The 18,851-nt window shown below is 41.3% G+C and overlaps 1 protein-coding gene across 21 annotated transcripts in view; it reads right to left on the bottom strand.

The window, feature by feature from the left end:
• Positions 1-2,031: 2,031 nt before the first annotated feature.
• The window catches only part of r3hdm2 (R3H domain containing 2), a 78,160-nt gene continuing 61,340 nt past the window's right edge, over positions 2,032-18,851 (bottom strand). For all 21 annotated transcript variants that reach the window (XM_033626814.2, XM_033626810.2, XM_033626818.2 and 18 more), the window contains 9 exons: positions 12,709-12,844; positions 11,494-11,651; positions 9,554-9,693; positions 8,667-8,767; positions 7,677-7,846; positions 7,336-7,480; positions 5,342-5,436; positions 3,583-3,667; positions 2,032-2,491 (listed from right to left, as the gene is read on the bottom strand). In XM_033626814.2, the coding sequence (XP_033482705.1) occupies positions 2,094-2,491; positions 3,583-3,667; positions 5,342-5,436; positions 7,336-7,480; positions 7,677-7,846; positions 8,667-8,767; positions 9,554-9,693; positions 11,494-11,651; positions 12,709-12,844 (1,428 nt within the window). In that variant the 3' untranslated portion in view covers positions 2,032-2,093. The remainder of the gene's footprint in view (positions 2,492-3,582; positions 3,668-5,341; positions 5,437-7,335; positions 7,481-7,676; positions 7,847-8,666; positions 8,768-9,553; positions 9,694-11,493; positions 11,652-12,708; positions 12,845-18,851) is intronic.

The raw sequence follows: 18,851 nt of genomic DNA, 5'->3' as shown, positions 1-18,851 counted from the left end.
ACATACAGAGTGAGTCCTCGTCTACAGAGATCACCATGTGGCACGGCCATTTTTTCTACAGCAGCCCAGAATGGACAAACCAAACACTGGCTCTAGATAGGGCCATTCATGTTTTCACATCAGCCACCATAGTTAGCAGCTCCTACACAGTAAGGGGATTGGAAAAACAGATATTTTAAAGTGTTTTAACCAGCTCACATCACCAGGGGTCTCATTTATAAACATTGCGTACGCACAAAACGAGACCTGAAAGAGGCGTACATCACTTCTCACGCAAAAGTTGTGATCTATAAAAACAGACTTCATGGGAGAAACTGTGACTCATGCTTAAGTACATTTTAGAGACGGGAAATTGGCGACAAGTGGAAGCCTGATTGTAGAAATTGTCCAATAGTTTTTTGCTGCACACCATTTTTGGCTTTTGTCTGTATGTACATTTTTAGTATGGATCCTACGTGTTGTTTTATAAATGAGACTCAGGTCTGTATATTTTGTGGAGAAGGAGACCTCTGTGGATAACTCTGCTCCTGGTAAAAACCTCCTGAATGACTGGATCAGAAATAAGGTGAGCACACATCGGCAGGTGGTTGTCACAGACGTGCTTAAAAGTGTCGGAGAATCACTGATTTCAAACATGAAACTGCTTAATTAAGCGTTTTTACGAGTTTTAATCACTGCATCCATTTGTTTTGGAGAGGAATAGACCTCTGTGGATAATTCGGCTCCTGGAAAAAACCTCCGGAACAATGAACACTGAAGGAATTCAGAGTTGCTCCAATAAAGTCAAACAAACCACATGACACAGATGATGTTTTGATAGATTTTTTCTCGACTTTTATATTTTTAAAAACAAACAAAAAATAACAGATTAAATAAAATTTACAGTAGACATATGCAATCATTGTGCACTTTAACTACTTCTTCTGATACGTTCTGCACAGCTGTCAACGAAAAACGCAAACACAATGGGGCGTCGGGGTGGAGCGTGGGGGATGTGGGACAGTTGTGGGAGAGAGGAGAGGACTGAAGAAGTGAGGTAGAGGGCGGTAAGGAGGAAACAAATGTAGGAGAGAGGAGAGGGGGGATGAAGAGGGGGAGGAGTAAAGGATAAAGGAAGACCTAAACTTTGTCACTCGGGGGGGGGGGGGAGAAAGAAAAATCACTGAATATATAGATTTCTTTTATTCCTTACATCACTTATATAAATATATTGAATCCCAAAAAACAAAAAAGAAAAAAACTTCTGAGGAAAAAAAAAAAAACCAGCGCAATACAGAAACCCACAACAGCAGTAAGGCAAACAGAAAGCAAGAGAGGAGAGAGCAGTGAGAGTACATGAGAGGGACAGAGGAGCAGAGAGAGAGAGAGAGAGAGAGAGAGAGAGAGAGAGAGAGAGAGAGAGAGAGAGAGAGAGAGAGAGAGAGAGAGAGGAGGCAGTATGAGATATGGCAAGAAAAGAGAGAAAGCGGGGAGCCGTGGGGGGGAAAGCAGAGAGAGTGCGCAACTGTGCGTATGAAAATTTATAAATATGTGAGATTTAAGAGACGACTGGGTGACGGAGAGTTGAGGAAGGAGAGAAAGCGTTGGCAGGAAAAGGAGGAAAAGGAGGAAGGGTCGGAGAGCAGAGGGAGGAGGACGAGGTTTGACTGAGGCCGACTGTCCAGTGTGTTCTTGTTATGTGCTACGTGGCCCTGTTGCCTGCGTTTTGTGTGTCCGTTTGTGTGTGTGTCAGTGTGTGTGGCGTCTTGTGTGTTTTTGTATAATGGCAGCACACATTCCACGGCAACAGTGAAACACATGCTCGCGTGTCTTGTGTGCTCTTCGGCTATATAAATACAAAACAAAAACAATGAATAAAAACAAACAACAAAAATCATATTTGCAACCAAACACCAGCCACCTCATGATTCACACCTTCTTCCCTTTTATACATTTGACACATCATTTAACTCAAGTAATTTTTTTTTGTTTTGTTTTTAAATTGTACACTAAGAGCAGTCCCCCTCAGTCCTCCTTCCTTTTCCACCACTCCACCAAGAGTCTCTCTTTCTGTCTCTTTCACTTTCTGTCTTTCCTCGCCCTCTCTTCTCCTTTCACTGAGAACTGGCTCTCTCCAGCACGCGCAGGTCATAGTTCTTTTTGGCGGCCCTCAGTTTGAAGAGGCTGGCCCCGCTGTTGTTAAGTTTGAAGGAAGCACTCTGGGCAGCCATGGTGCTGGGGAACACTGCCACTACTGTGTAGAGGTGAGCCGGGTCGTTGCTGTCGCCCTTCGCTCCCCCAGCTCCCACGCTGGCCCCGAGCCCAGCGGTGGCTCCCGGCCCAGAAGGCCCTGCACCAGGACAGGGGCCGCAGCCTCCTCCTCGCCCTCCCTGGGGCTCCTTCAGCCACTGGATCTTGGCACCGCACATCGACAGCTGGTTGAAGAGCTTTTCAGCCTCTGGACGTGAAATCCCCTCTGGCAGGTCCGTTACCTCGAGTACTCGACTCACCACTGGGCAGAGAAGACACGAGGAGACAGACAGATGTTAGCAGGCTTGATTGCTCAGACTCTACCTTAACAGACTCGAAGCACCTGTCGGAGACATGCTACGTGTGTTTGCTCAACTGTTTCAGCTAAGGACTTTTTGTAATGTGCAGTGCTTTGGGGAATTATGGTGTGCACAGCTCTGAGGCTGGCACGATTCTCCAAATGAAATTCAATTTGGCGTATTTTCAACAGCTGTAGAGCTGCACTTGGATGCAGTGCTGCGGGCACATGTCAGTGCACACTGAGCAACTTTAAAGGGACCTTTTATGTTCTTTTTCAGGTTCACACTTAGTGCGTAGTTTGGGTTCCTATTAGAACAGGTTTATATGCTTTAAAGGCTGAGTGTGCATGGAATATAATATTCATAACAATGTTTTCCTTAGTGTATGACCACCTGAAAATATGAACCATTAGCCCCTGTTGCACTGCCTGTTCAGGACAGGAATTTCATGCTGTTATACCACTTTGCTGTTCTGTATAAAAGGTAAAACTGTGGCATGGAGGGACAGAGTTGTCTTTTTATGTCGGCCACCATAGTTTTCCCACACACTTGGCACACAGGAAACGTTTCAGTTAGGTGCACTCTCCAACCTCACCTGCTACATGCCCCTAAATCCTACAAACTTCACCTTTATTTTCCTCATACTGTCTGTACTGGAACACCTGTATTAACTCTGTCTGAAATGCTCCATTTTGGCACACCTATCTGCTCTGATTGGTTGTTTCTGGGTTGTTGCTTACAGGGATTACTTTTACATATGTTTACCTTTGGCATCTGACATTGTAACATTATATATATGTCAGAAAATTAGGAAAATCCTATCAGGTCCCCTTCAAGTTTTATTCAATGACATCCACACCAGATGGAGAAGGTTTTGAAGAAAACAATCAAAGCAAACAAGCAACAGGTTGATCCGATCACTCAGCCTGCTCAGATTGGAACAGAGAGAACCTCTTAAATACAAGATCACATGAGAGTATACGAACACCTGCAGAAAAATGTAGTAACACTGGTAGATGATATTCTGGTGTGTGATGATCTGTTTCTAACTTACCAACATCAGTGGTGCCGAGATCTGTTGATGCAGATTTGAGTGTTTGTTTCTTCCCTCGTGCCCCGTGTTTCATTACTCCTTGGCCCTGGACACACAACAGAGATATATTATGAAGCTTATTATTACCATGTAATTCCATTACAAAACACTAGATGGTACTAAAAGCAATCAGTTGCTTTGTTACCTCTTGGTTACACTACATAATGCAGAAAAAGATTTCAAACAACTTCCACACTGTCAGCTTTTTTTATTATAGTGACTTAAGAAAGTTGTGAGTGTTCAACAACCTAAAAAATACGGATCTTCATTCACAGAATCAAGATATTCTGTGGTGACTAGCTGGTCAGTAAAAGATGAAAACTGAAATTTTCATCTGTGTTACGCTAGTCTCGCCACCAGACAATCAGAGATCTCTGCCTTCTGATAGTCTGGGGACACTCCTTTCTAAAGTGTGTTTAACACACCGGCGAAAACGGCCGGCAACAAAGCAACGCCTCTTGCATTTTTGAAAAGGACACGCCCTCCCAGAAATGTGCACTCCCCCTTTTCTCGTCTGCAAGGACACAAACACACAGAGAGCTTGAAAATGGATGCCGAGAGATTTAACTCCGTTTTATCAAAAGTGTGCTCAGTCCACAAGATTGTGGAAATGCAGGACTTACAGCGACGTGAGCCATTTTGTACCGCTACACGTGTTTCTAGTCGGACTATGTTTATGAGCACAAGAGTTCAGCGAGCTACCGAAGGACCGTCCTGCAGATTTACTATTGGTTCTGCAACGTAGGGAGTTTTTTTAAACTCTGAAATTGTATCCGCCCATCTAAACACAAAATCAGGGAGAAAGACATCAGTCTTTAGTTAAGCAAAGCATCTAACAACTGACTTGTGAGTCTAGTGTTACCCCCTTTATTATCCTGTGATATTAAACAAATGCATGTAGTATTTTTTCTTGTGTTCTTGAATTGAAATAAACTTCATTGCTCCACTTCATGACCATCCTGCAGGTTTACAATTTGAACCAATAATCTAAACGCAAGGACAAGCAGCACTGAATCTTAGGGTATTTGGAGTTCTCAAATGTAACTAATCTGTCTCCTCAGTGTGCTGCTGTGGACGGTGGCAGCAGCAAAATGTATTTAAGCCACCCAAAAAAATCAATATCAGTTCAAGTGTATGCTATATTTAGATCATTTTCACAACTTAACCTCGCCATCGGCTTTGGGGAACTAAAGCTGTTATCTCTGCTCTCTCCAAAGCCAAACCTGTCTCTTCTGGAAAAATCAGTGATCTCACTTTACAGAACTCAGGAGCTGCTGGTCTACACTGCTTCCATCAGTCATTTTGTTTGTGTTATTGTGTGAGTTTGGTGAATTTTAACTAACCCCTTAAAACACCAGACTCACACAAACTGACAGCAAAGCAGCTATAGCCTAGCAACTCCTGTGTTCCGTGAGGTAAAATTACTGTTTTTGTTGGAGGAGTCTGGAGGCTCCAGTTTCCTGTCTGACATTACCATAAACCGGTAAAAATATTCCAAATATAGCGCACACTTAAACAAACCAGACTTTCCGTCTACATTGCTAAGCTTCTGTGGCAGTACTCCCGCCTGCTTCTCCAAACTGGGAGCATCGTGACTGACTCCTACTGTAGGTGATACACACACTATAGATAAGTACTTCATACAACCCTGTTTAAAAAAATCCACCTCTCCCTTTAGAAGGGTTGTGTTGCCTTGGTATGAAGGCCTGCCAGTACTGACCTGATGGGAGCTGTAGGAGGACTGGCCATGCATGAGGGGAGGAGGACACAGGCTGTACTGGAGAGGCTGCCCCAACAGAGAGTAGCGACCATCACCTAAAAACAACAGAAAATCACGTTTAATAAAAATCATCCATCCTGAAAAAGCTTAATTTAAAAGTGTTATTGCCTCAGCTGAGAGACCACATGAACTTTTATCACCACACTTTCTCTTAACTAAGAGGACAGCATAAGAACAGTGTTATAACATCTCTCTGAAACCCCTTTCCCACTGCACAAAAACACCTGCTAACATGTTTTTTGTACGTAATTCACAGCTTGTTCAAATGACTCTCATGGGTATTTAGCGGCTCCGGCTCTGAGCGGCAGTAATGGAAATACAACACTCAGGTGAACACGCTAATTTTAGCCTCTTTACCAGCGAGATGCAATGACGTGCCACCACAAAATACTGTGTGTTCAGTGGGGTTTTCCCTGTTTAAAAACAAAAAACAAAACACGTATATGCCCTAATTTTGCGCTAATTAATTGTGGTGGAAAAGAGGTATTACATCAGTTGAAAAGGGAGATGAATGATAGATTTAATGAGGGTTTATGAAATTTTGCATTCAAGATTTCCTTTTAACACAACTTGGAGAGTTAAAAGAAAAAGCTGCAAAGCATCCAAAGCCTTTAAAAAGAGGTCAAAGCTAATGTCACTCACTAATACCACAGGGTTTTTTTTATTTTATGTTTTGGAGACAACTGAATTAAGACCTGTGTCATGGTGATATCACGTGGACCACAGACTGATGCAAGAGCGTATCTGTATGTGTAATCGTGCATTCCAAACAGCGGGTCTATTTATCAGTAAAGGCATTGTGTGTAAATATCGGTCAAAGGACAGGGACGAGGTGAAGCCATGTGTGGGGACAGGAGGTTTGACCAGGTGCCACAGTGCCAGTCATGTGAACCTGCTGAGGCTATTGGCTCAGTGCCAGGAGCCACCTGACAGGGTTTAGAAGGTCACTGTGGCACAAGTCTAAGCAGGAGCTTGAGTACACAGCTGTTACAGTTGTTAGGTTTATTTGCCTGTGAATTAAAGGAGAAATAATTTTTAACAAACTGCTTATTTCTATAGTTTTGGTCATTATTTCTAACTGTCATGATTACTGTGTCTGACTGTTTATAGCAGGGTTTATTACTCAAATACTGCTGTATCAAGTGTACAATATCTGTGTCAGCAATATGACCCTAAAATAATATCATAGTATTTCAGGGTATTTTTGCAATAACTATATTCTGGCTGATATGACAAAGTACTTAGAAATATTTCATTATTTACTTCAAGAACATATAATGCAACAAACCAAGTGTTTTAGTTTTATGTGTCATCACATGCCTTCAAACATCTGCCAAATAAAAAACTGTACCCTTGTATATACAGTATCTATCTATTTAAAATAAATCTACAGGTGATTTTTGGAAAAATTAAAATCAAAATTAACTGTTTTTTCCCACCTGGACCTGGATGCTCTGACATTTCTCCTGTTGCCTCTGTAACGTGCGTCACTCAGTGCTTATGACCACAGACCGACGCACACACAGACCTTAATTTATTTCAACAGGCTGTTAAGTAGACTATCAATCATTCACATATATCTACTTTTTTTTCCCAGTGTCACGTAAGTTTACATTACTACAGGCTTATGACAAAATGACCTGGTGACGCAGGTTCCTGTGTGCACACGGCAAGAGAGGAGAAGGTAAGATGCTGTGCTGCTGCAGGAGGGGCTGCTGGCTTACTCTTAGCGGTGAGCTGCTACAAGTATTTGAAACGTCCAGGGCTTTTTAATAAAACATTCAGGACGCTCGGGCCTAACGACACACTGATTCCACACTACTGACTTGTTGATATGATCTAAATTTGTCTGATCATGTTAAAATGTATACTGGTATTATCATGACTGATATGATATGGCACACCCCTACTTCACGGTTCTTGTTCATCTGTACCTTGAGCTGGTCCTCCTGGCCGGGGAAACTGGGAAATGAGGGGTAATGGTCCCAGACCTGGACAGACACTGCTGACGCTGCCGGAGGGAGACGGGGTGGGAGACTGTGTGGGGGAGGCCAGGGGACTCGTCAGCTGGGTACTGGCCTGGACACAAAGAGAGAAAGGAGCAGAAATATGAAATACTGTGACACATGAGTCATTCACATTCCTCCTGTTGACCACTAGGGGGCTGCTAATGAATGAATACATTAACATGAATGATGGGGTCTGTTACAGTCTGGATTCACATTTAGTTACAAACAGCATGACCCACTGGTGGAGATGACCTCCATGTGTGTACCTGTGGAGTGTTGTCTGGTTTGTAGAGCTCTCCTGGCTTGCTGGGCCTCTGCTCTATGCTGTAGTACTTGCATGGGTTCCACTGGACCAGAGGAGGGTTCTGGGAAGGCTGTGGTCCATTGGGGACGCTGAGCTGCATGACCATCACCCCAGGCCCAGGAGGCGGTACTCCTGAGAGAGCGTACAGAGAGACAACATGTAGACAAACACACTATTTATGACATTTAGAAGTGACTTAAAACAACACTGACAGGTCACTAAAGCAGGATGAAAGTATGTGGTTGACTAAGTTAAGTCCTAACCTGTGTAACCATTCATTTTTAATGACCTGCCAGTGACCTGTAACACACACTGCCATGATGCCTTGTTTTCTGGTACAACATTTCCATCCGGTTCACCTGTCAGTTTAACAGCTACAGCTATCAAACACCAGAGGATGAACTACATTCATTATTCCAAACATGTAAAATAAGCTGCTGGCAACATATTGTAAAATCCAACAAGACGCTAAACTATCCTATTGTTGAGTTTTGTGTTAGGGCCGGGGTATGGTTTGAAAACAGAGCCTAAAACATACCTTTTAGAGCAAATGACTAACATCATTGGTCCGAGAAAACTAACCAATCAAATTCGCTTCTCAGCAAATAAACATACAGCTGAGTGAATGTCACAAACAAGAGCAGAGGTTGAAAGGATAAAGTGGCCATCACTACGATCAACATTTACTTAATAAGGCCAAACGGGAACACACAGCCTCTCTAACACTTAGGTTTACAATTTCTTCAAACAGTTCCATTTTAAGGACATCGATTTACAAGTTCAATGTGTGAACCCCATGTACCTCTGCCTTAACTTTACCCTGATTACCTTTCACCTGATTTTGCAAAGGACTGCTGCAAGATGGGTATCACCGAATTGCAAAATACTGAAATAATGCCCACGATTAAGATAAGTGAATCATACTTTACAACCTACGGACACAAAGTCTCACCTGAATATTGCTGCTGCAACTGTTGAGGGTTGCAAGGGGACGGCGACTGTGTGATTTGATACTGCTCAGAGCTGGGGGGCTGCAGGTAACCTACTGACGGGCTGCCAAATTAAACAGAAACAAAAGGGGAAGAAAACAAATTCATAAGGAAAGATAATTCACACACATACAAGAGGACAGATATCCAGACAACATTTCTTCGAGCATTAAAGGGTCGGTCCACCTGCGTTGTTTTCTGGGGTTTTTCTCCTTAACTTGCTGTCAGACACCCCTTATCAACAGGAAACTAAAGCCTTTACATCAGTCGCTTTAAAGCCACCAGACTTCATTGACGAAAACTGTAATTTTACCTTGCAGAACACAGGAGTTTCTGGTCTACCGCTGCCTAAGTTGCTTAGTTTGTTTGTGTTATTGTGTGACTGTCAGATCCAAACTAACGTGGCATCCACAAAAGTGTGAAGACACACACTGGAAGAAACCTATGTCACGGCTTGTGGGAGAAAATTTTTAAAGGGCTTGGAAGAATAGCATTTTGAAACTAAAACATACATATTTCAATCAAAATTTAAATATTTGAATTTGAATACATAAGGAACACTACTAGAAAGCTACAAAATGATATAAAACCTTGAATAAATAAATAAAATAAATAATGAGCCCGCCCTTTAAACAATTTACGACTCGCTCTTGCCGATGAGAATTACAACAGTGCTTACAGTTTAGTTAAACAGACATCACTGATGTGAGGAAATGCTCTCACAAAACTTCTCTACACACCTAAAGTTTGTTTAATGTACAGCATATTTCCTCAAAGTCACATTCATCATTTGAAATGCTTGGATACTATTGCCATCTCATTTGTATGGATATGACGTGCTCATACAAACCTTGTGCTATTCTGCTGTGTGGGTGTGATAACACTGTAGTAGACAGGCATGGGCCCCTGGACAGACTGGCTGACTGGCACCATCACCTGCTGCTGGTACTGCTGCTGCACCACCTGCTGATTTTCATTTCCCACTGGTACCTGGATAAGTGTAAAGGGTCAAGAGAAAAAAAAAACATTTAGGAAACATTATTTGGTGGCTCCTCTGACTGCTGTCAAAGCTAAAAAAGTTGAGTTGGAGAAAGAAGACTAACAGAGAGGGATTAAGTCAAGACCTGTCATGATGTCATTTTTCCAATTATTCTGTGCTGCTTGTTGATGTTTCAGTAAACACTGTATCTATCTGTCCATTTAAAATTGCATCCGTTAAAGCTATAAAGTTTTTTACCCTTCAGATATCACGACTGTTCAGATACTATAGACCAATATTCAGGGCTACCACAAATTTTTACCTATGAATTTTCAAAAGGATTCCATAACTTGATGCTTCGTTGCTGTAGCATAGTTGAACAGATCCGCTTTCCTTATGTTGCTAATGTCAAACATTTTGGTGCAAAGGCCTCCATCCGGCACTACTAGGGTCTGCCTCTTTTAAGCCTTGTATTATGTTTGTCATTTGAAAGCCATACAATACTAAACAAGCCCTTCCCAGGCATTTGCGCATAAGGAAACTGCGCTTGCTAACTTAACTCGCTCGTTAGAAATTTCTGCCACCAACAAGCTGCATATGCTGATCTGTTTTATGTATCAGCAGTCATGCAGCACATCACTAAATTTAAAATTAGTCATACAAAGAACATATTTCAAGTAATATTAGACATGTTCTGGAATTTTTATGAGCATATTTTAAAGCATACCGTCCTTTCACTTATAAACTACCTCCCTCTGGTACAGCTAAGCACACAGCTTTTAATTCACTTGTTCTGTCTTATAACAATGTTCAAGGATCATACTTGCAGAAGCAAACAGTTTCCCATTAAATGCATTCAAATTAAAAAGTACTTTTCTGTGCTGTGGATATATCTCGACTGTAATCACTTCACAGTTGTTGCTGAGTAGCAGCTACTTTAATGAACAATAAAATTCACATCTACCTTCATTGTCTGTCCTCTCATCACTATAATGAGGTTAATATGGACTGTGAATACAGTCCTCTTTGGCAGCTAATGTACAGAGTTGAGATGTAAAGTGCAGTCTGTTTACACACCACACAGAAAACTACACAGGCAAAGGGCAGCAGTTTCCCTGAACTCCGCACTGACTCTGAGCACTAGAACTGCTACGATTAGTTGATTTATTGACCAGCAGAGAATTAATTTCCAACTATTTTGATAATTGAGAATCACTTTAGTCATTTTTTAAGCAACAAAGCCTAACATTTGCTAATTTTATGCTTCTCAAAAAATTTTGTCATACACTAAAAACACAATAAACTCCATAGCTTTGGATTTTTGGTCATGTAAAAGGTACCATTTGAAGCAGAACCCTTGGCTCTGGGAAATTCTCCAGGGGGTGTTTCATTTTTTTCCTGACATTTTAGAGAAAACTATAATTGAGAAAACAACTGGCAGAATAATTAATAATGAAAAATAATCATCAGCTGCAGTCCCACTGAACAGCACCAAAAAAAAAAACAAGGTCTACACTCTGGAACAGACCCACATTAGAGTTTAACAGTCAACTGAACCTGATTAAAACTGCTGCTTATAAAATATTGACATTTTACTTTTTGCTCACATTTATGTGGATTAAGATTAATACAGAGATGAATTTTGTCGGAGTTCAACTGTTCTTAAGTGTACACCAGATGGAGCTGTTTGACCTGGTAAGATTAGCCTCATGTATTATGGACGCTGGTGGAGCTCTTCTCAGCAGCAAAAAAACATATTTTTGCATTCCCAAATTAATTTAGCCCAACAGCTGACATCTAACTGTCCATACCTGATATGATGGCATCTGTGGGTACTGGACCATTATGCTCTGCATTTGTCCTCCCATGCCTGCCCTCTGGGAATTGAGCAGACCAGGGTTTTGGGGCTGCTGCACACCCATCATGCCCTGGTAGCTTGGCTGCTGGCTGGGTATCATGGTCTGGAGACCTGATGACAACAGACAACAGTTAGAGGAGAGAAATTAGAGTAGTGTGATAAAGACAGAGTGCAGTATGAGGGGAGAAAAGGAGAAGCGAGGTAGTTGGGCCTCTGCCTTTTAGGGGTAATCTGTTCAACAGGACAGAGGCAAAGCTGACCTAAACAAACAGAGCACAAAACAGTATGTAGAATACAGTGCTGTGAGTTATTTTTGCTCAAGGGCCAAAACTGAGGTAACTTGGATGATGCGTTTATAGACTGTATACCTCAATGTCAAGAAAAAAAAAAGTTAGTTAGTTAGTGGCACTTTATTTCAATAGCTTCACAACCCAGAAGTACACACAGAAGTGCTGAAAAGCCAACAGTGTTCATACCAGTTACATTTCACAACATTCACACCTGGAGTAAATTCAGAGGGGTTTCTGTTCACGTCTTTCTATTTATTTAAGTATAAATCTTGACCATCACAAGACTCGTATTTCAAAGTAGTCAGCAGCCATGGATTGATATAAAGTCACAGTGACCGCGATGTTCATGATCCATGATGGATCTGGCAGGTCTCCATATGAGCCAGAGTCCATTCAGGTTGTCAACAATGCCTATCTGTCACATACTGTATAAACACACAGCCAACCTTGACAGACCCCAAATGAAAGACACGGGGGAGAAAGCTGCCCGAGTTTTCCATGAAAAAACAGGAAAGTGCTCTATTTTGGTCCGAGCATATTTGACTTAGCTGAACAAAGCAAGGACAAGATTGCCTAAAATCAACCTTTCACCTGGTACATTAAAACTGAGTATGATTTAGCAGGTTTCTGCTGAAGGTACAATATAGTACACTTAAAAAATATATTGTACTTTGACAGCTAACTTCTCATTCCCAGTGATAACATTATGTGAGGACGTCTAAATATAAATATTAAGCTAGAGGATGCAGTGTGTGTGTCTATGTGTTAATAATCTTATACAAATAATGCACAGAAAACACTGACACCATGTGCTTTTGTGGCTATATATATCCAACCACTTATCTATATAGAAGTTCATTACAACAGAGCGTACTGACCTGACTGCTGTGTGGGCTGAGGCATGGGTTGTGTGCGCTGGGCAGGATAAGACACCTGGTGGGACATAGGCTGGGGCACACGGTACTGCTGGCCTGAGCTGGGATACTGACCAGGAGGGTAGTATGACACCTGTATCTGAAGAGACACAACAAAAACATATTATTCAGAGATTTAATAAATAAATACACACACACACACACACACACGAGAATAATGACTGTTTATGAATTATGAATCAAAGTGACTCAGATTAGCCGTCAACTTTGTTCACACATGGCACAGAGACAATGCCAGGAAACCCCCTCCTTTATTTTCATATTATGTTGTGCATTATTTTGCCACCAGTTTTTCCAAGCCCAAGACAAAAACCTGGGACTGGAATGATCAGGAATGCAATAAAGCCAAGACATACTATGAGAAGAAAAAGGGTGTTTGGAATGAGTCAGTTTTGTTTCTGCTACAGAGTCAGGTTCATGAACCTTTTTTGTCTGTTTACATTTACATTTTACACACATATATACTGTCAAAGCATAAATATTTCGACTTTTAAATGCAATTAAGGACAAAACCTGAGACACTTTTACTATCATAGCTCAGCTTAAAGTAGAAATAGAAACGCTGTTTGCTTTTATGTTTGTAATGACTAAAAAATAATGACACCATCAGAATTCTGATTGGCTTCCTAGAAGCCTCGCTTTCCCTATTAATTCTGTCTGCCACCAGTTATGATTTCCGGGTAAAATGAAGGCTGCATTCACAGCAAAAAGGAAGTGCAGCATCCACTGTGCAACCAAAACAGGAAGACGATAGCGCCTTTGTTCGAGTATCAATGGAAGTTCTTGTTCTTTTGCAGTTGTCCGTTTCCCACTATGAGCCTGTTAAACCTGCTGTAGCTCATGTTTGAGCCACTTGGGGGCAGCAGAAACAAGCTCTGCGCACAACACTGACATGTCATCACCTTTTGAGTTGGCGTGACAAACTTGTTAGCAAACAGTTTCCTATTTACACAGCTAGCTGATACAAAGCAGCATGAGCATTCATTTGGAATCATGTGTCTGGACACCTGATGATTTTAAGTGCAGGATTCAGTCTTCTTTTAGCTGTGCACCTCTGTAGAACAGGTAGTGTGCAGTCAACGCACAATAAGCAGTTGCCTGTTGTGGCCAAGAAAGACGTCACAGTAGACATACACATGAGACTAACTACAGTGAATCCAAAACAGCAAAGCACTGGACAAGGAGACCAAAACTGTGACTCAAAGGTTGTTGTGCAGCTTCTTGGTGACACAATTATCTGTGACTTCATAACTATGAGCAACCGCTTGCACATAAGTAGTCCTTATTAATAAAAAATATTGATTACAGCAGATTTAAGACAACGCCAGCTCTGTGCTTTCTTGTGAATGTTCAACAGTGATGTGCACAAACAAGAATGTTCAATAAAAAGTATCCCACAAAAACAGCTGCAGAGGTCTGGGAGTCCAACGCTGAAGAATTGAACAACTTGCGGCTTACACAACTGGGCTAAATGTAGCAGAGCAGAATTTCCAAACGAGACATCAAATGGACAAACAGAGAGGAAGTTGAATGTTTCGGAGGATCGATAGTTCCTGCCTCCACCTTCATCTGCATACATGACAACATTCGGCCCATCTAGAGGCTGCAGCGGTGTCAATATTTGCACTCCTGTTACACTGTTGACCACCCACACATCAAACAACACAGAGCATCTTCCTTTCCCAGCCGGTGCTGTTTATACAAGTATGGAAATCTAACAGTGAGGATAATATAGGCAGGTGTGTAGGGTGATAAAAGGCTTGAAAAGACGCCATCTATATAGGTCAGAGCTTGGGACTATGAAATAAAAGTGCAGAAAATGAAAGCTAGAAAAAAGAGAGACAAGATGGATCATAAATCAAAAAAGAACATGCATTATAGCGCAGTAACATGTCAAAAGTACTTGTAAGATTGCAAACAGCAGGTACACATAAGGATTTATCCAATAATACAAAGTCCCATAACTTAGCACATGTGGAATACCACATAAAAGGACAACAACTACTGGTTTGCACTGGGGCTGAATGATAACTTGCATTCAAATCGATATCTTGATATCTAGACCATAATTTTCACTGACACTGAACCCCAATTTGCTCCTGACTGCTGAGTGCGTGTGAACGTTTCTCTGATGAGCAGATGGCACCTTGTATGGTAGCCTCGGCTACCAATATATGAATGAGTGTGTGTGAATGGGGAAATGGTGCTTGTGTTGCGAAGCACTATATAAACGCCGTTCATCTGTTTACCATTTACAATTCAGTGCCTAAATAAAGAGACGTTATTCATATCAATTCATGCATCATAACATATAGGCATGTCCTACACGACAGAGCAGTTCGTGTAGGACAGGCCTATATGTTATGATGCATATAGGCCTGTCCTAAACGAACAGTTCGTTGACTGTATACAATGTTGTGCTGGTCATACTATAAAATGATTTATTACTTGAGTATAGTGCAACTTAATTTGCAATCATTTTCACATTTTGTTCGGCCCTTGTTTGCACTGTTGTCTGAGTATTGTCAATCGTCTCTTCTCCATTGCATCAGCTGTGAAAAGTCAATCTGGCCCTGAGACAGTGTACTTCATTAGTATTTGCAAGCTGCTTTAAGGAGATACCACTGACCCCAGATTACCTTCATATGAACACAACAGTATTGCCAATTAAAAAAAGAAAATTAGTCACTTCGGCTATTAAAAACCCTACTAAACAGACTATCTTCCTTTACAATTTAGCCCCAGAGCAACATTACAGGGCCTAACATCTCCCACAGGGTGCTTAATGGCCAGGTCAATTTAGTTCTCTCTGCTCAAATGAATTATAACAACTACTTTATGGATTCAAGCAGAAGCCTGAGGGACGGGAGGAAGAGTGTGAGTGACAGAGAGTGAGAGAACTCATTATTGTCACCGCCTCTGCAATCGGAAGAATGTGACAGGCGAGCTGACTGACTGAGACCGAGCTTGTGGAGGTGACACACGGCGCTTTTGAGTGCGAGGACCCAACTCCCCCACTGGGTGAATGCTGCTACTTCACAGGAATCACATCCCTCATATGTCACACCTAGCTCTTTGAGTTTATAAAAGATAGTTTTTTTCAATTTGTAATATTACAGCAACGTGTTATTTTCCAGGTTTGTAATTTTCTAAGAGGTTTTCTGAAAAAGACTACAACATTTGAAAGAGTCATAAGTAGAAACAGTTTTACATTGGTACACTTTCAATTAATGGCTACGCTAGTGTAACCTAGACCACATGGAAGTTCAGATGTCAACACATCCAAAACGCACTGAGGACAGATTGTGATCTGATCGGCCAGACTACCGCTCCCTCAGATAGTAAGGGACGCACTGTAACCACATTGAGCACAAGTGTAAATGATATTTGCATTATCAATCCACACATGTAATCGTGTGCAACTCTTCCAAACCACCAAGGCAGCAGCCACTGGTCAGTTAGCAAGCTGGACTGCTAACACAAAAGCAGCTAGAAAGCTAATGGATACAGGTCTGACATCTGGTCATAATCCGTAAAGGTTGCCATCACAACCCTCTCCCAGCAGTCTCTCCAGATTGTCTTTCTGGACAGTGGTTGCACTGACCACAGCTGAAATGGAAGCAGCTGCATAATAAAACACAGTCGAGTTGTTGAAGACAGCTTCTTCCCCTGCTTAAAAAAAGCAAGCAAAATATCAAACAGTAGCGTAGCTTCATGGATGGCTACCATCTTCTTTTATCTATGAGCCGACAACAGCCATGGCTGGAGGCCTTGTATTCTAAGGTTGTCCGTCCATCTGTATGTACATCTGTATATATGTAAAGTTGACGTACGTCCCATTCTTGTGAACACAACATCTCAAGAACGCCTTGAGGGAATTACTTCAAGTTTAGCACAAGTGTCCACTTGGACTCAGTGATGAACTGATTAGATTTTCATGACCAAAGTCAAAGGGCCAGGTCACTGTGATCTCCCATCTGTCTCATTTTTGTGAACGCATTATCTCTAGAAGGCCTTAAGGACATTTCCTCAAAATTGGCACAAATGTCCACTTGGACACAAGGATGAACTAATTAGACGTTGGTGGTCAAAGATCAGTGTGACCTCATATACCATTTTGGCCATTACAAGAATTCATACGCTAGTTACAGGGAAAAAAAAAAAAATCACACAAATGTCTGATAAGATAAAATAAAGAAGCGATGACATTTTATATCCAAAAGGTCAAAGGTCAACTTCACTGTGACATCATAATGTTCTGAATGTTACTCAATGTCATATCTCAGAAACAGAGGGGGAATTGGTGAATTGGTGACACTAATCTTTGGTGCCCACCTTGAAACTATGGATACTGTACAGATCTTCTGTGCTGCCTGGTTGAAGGTGTGTTTGAAGCACCTATGTTTTAGAATATGTAGCTTCTTTGGAGCAGCATCCATATTTGAAACACTGTCAACTGTCATGGCTACATATGACTCTGGGCAGACATGGATGTTAACTGTAACTGCAACTTGACTGGTTCTCATAGGCACAACACTGCCAGGCAGTATTTCTAGTTTTTGTTTTGTTTGGACCCGCGCAAATGAGGAGTGATGTTCAGCTGTTTGTGCTGAACAGAGCGATTGGATGTCAATGTGGACAGTGGAGGCACAACAAATACCAGGTGTATATGTAATCAGGTTAAATTATATCTACATACAATCTGGATACAAGACACATTTTAAGCCAAGGTATAAGGGGGTCTTAGTCTTTCAGTCAGTGCACAGCAGAACAGCTGAACATGCAATAGTATAAAATCTGTCTGCAAGCACACTGAACTTCAACACAGCACTTTCCAAAAATAAATAAACAACGATAAAGGAATATTATCTTGGGTTTAAATGTCTTTTTCATGGAAATTTGTATTTTCTCTGTAATTTGTACCAAATAACAGTTCGTCCTGGGAGGAAACATATTAAAGTACTACTATAATAATATTTAGAAATGACAAGATGTTTAAAATAAAGCGTTACTATTTTTACAAGGCAGAGAACGGCAAGATACAAATGTGACACCTACAGTGTGGCATTTCAATCAAGATGCATGAGTTTCTATTTTTGTCATTCATTGTCACTTGGAAAAACAACATTGTTGCTTGTGATTACACATCCTCTGGCAATGTTGTAGCCAGAGGCAAGTGTGCCACAGCTGGAAACTTATTAAATATACACAATGTATTCAGTGTGGGTAGAGCTGGGTTGCCAATTAAACAAGTTACTGTGTCCTTGTAGCAGGAAAATATTACTCAGTGTGGCGTTGTTTAACTGTAACTGCTGTTGTAATTTATTTTATAGCATCAGAAAACATAGCTCAGTGACTGAGCTGTGATGTGTATCCAAGATGTCTTAGTCAAACAACTATCAGTAGTTACTTTCTGAACACCTTCACTGCAGGGGGAGATAACTGAATTGGGCTGTCGGCTGTTGTGAAACCCTTCCTTCACCAACTTTGGAGTTTCCTAGTTGTGCACTACTCAGAAATGAATCAGAAATGACTTTTGTTCTTGCTGTAACGTTCCATATCACTCACACTACATAAAAAAACCCAGTCAAGTTTCATCTCTCTGAATATATATGTTAACAAGGTGCAGCGATGAGCACACTGTGTACCCGTCTCTGTCATTAACAAATCTTTACATTAACACTCATTAATATGAGGTGTAAGGAACATGATCCTCCACAGTGGCGAAAATCTCAAGAACTCCCAAACATCACACACACATCACACTGATGTAGGGCTGCACCTGCACCTAGGCCCGACGACTATTACAACAATAAAACAAATATACACTTATCGTATGTTAAAGCAAATAAGATGCTACATGAGGGGTGTTTGCCTCACAAGAGAACACCACAGTGTGAGGCAAGTGAGGTCCCAAAATCATCATAAATTACTACTGTATCACTTTCTGAGGAATACTGCTTCCACCTGATACTCTAAGGACATTCAAACAAAACCTGACAAAGCTAAATTAAACTTAACATATGGCTGGACTGTGTATGTTTATTGAGCTAAACTGTGGCAAGACATGTCTAACAGATAGTAAG

The sequence above is a fragment of the Epinephelus lanceolatus genome, chromosome 1, assembly GCF_041903045.1.
Source record: "Epinephelus lanceolatus isolate andai-2023 chromosome 1, ASM4190304v1, whole genome shotgun sequence".
Taxonomy (NCBI): Eukaryota; Metazoa; Chordata; class Actinopteri; order Perciformes; family Serranidae; genus Epinephelus; species Epinephelus lanceolatus.
The sequence above is the reverse complement of the archived record's forward strand: the minus strand, read 5'-3'. Positions and strand labels throughout refer to the sequence as shown.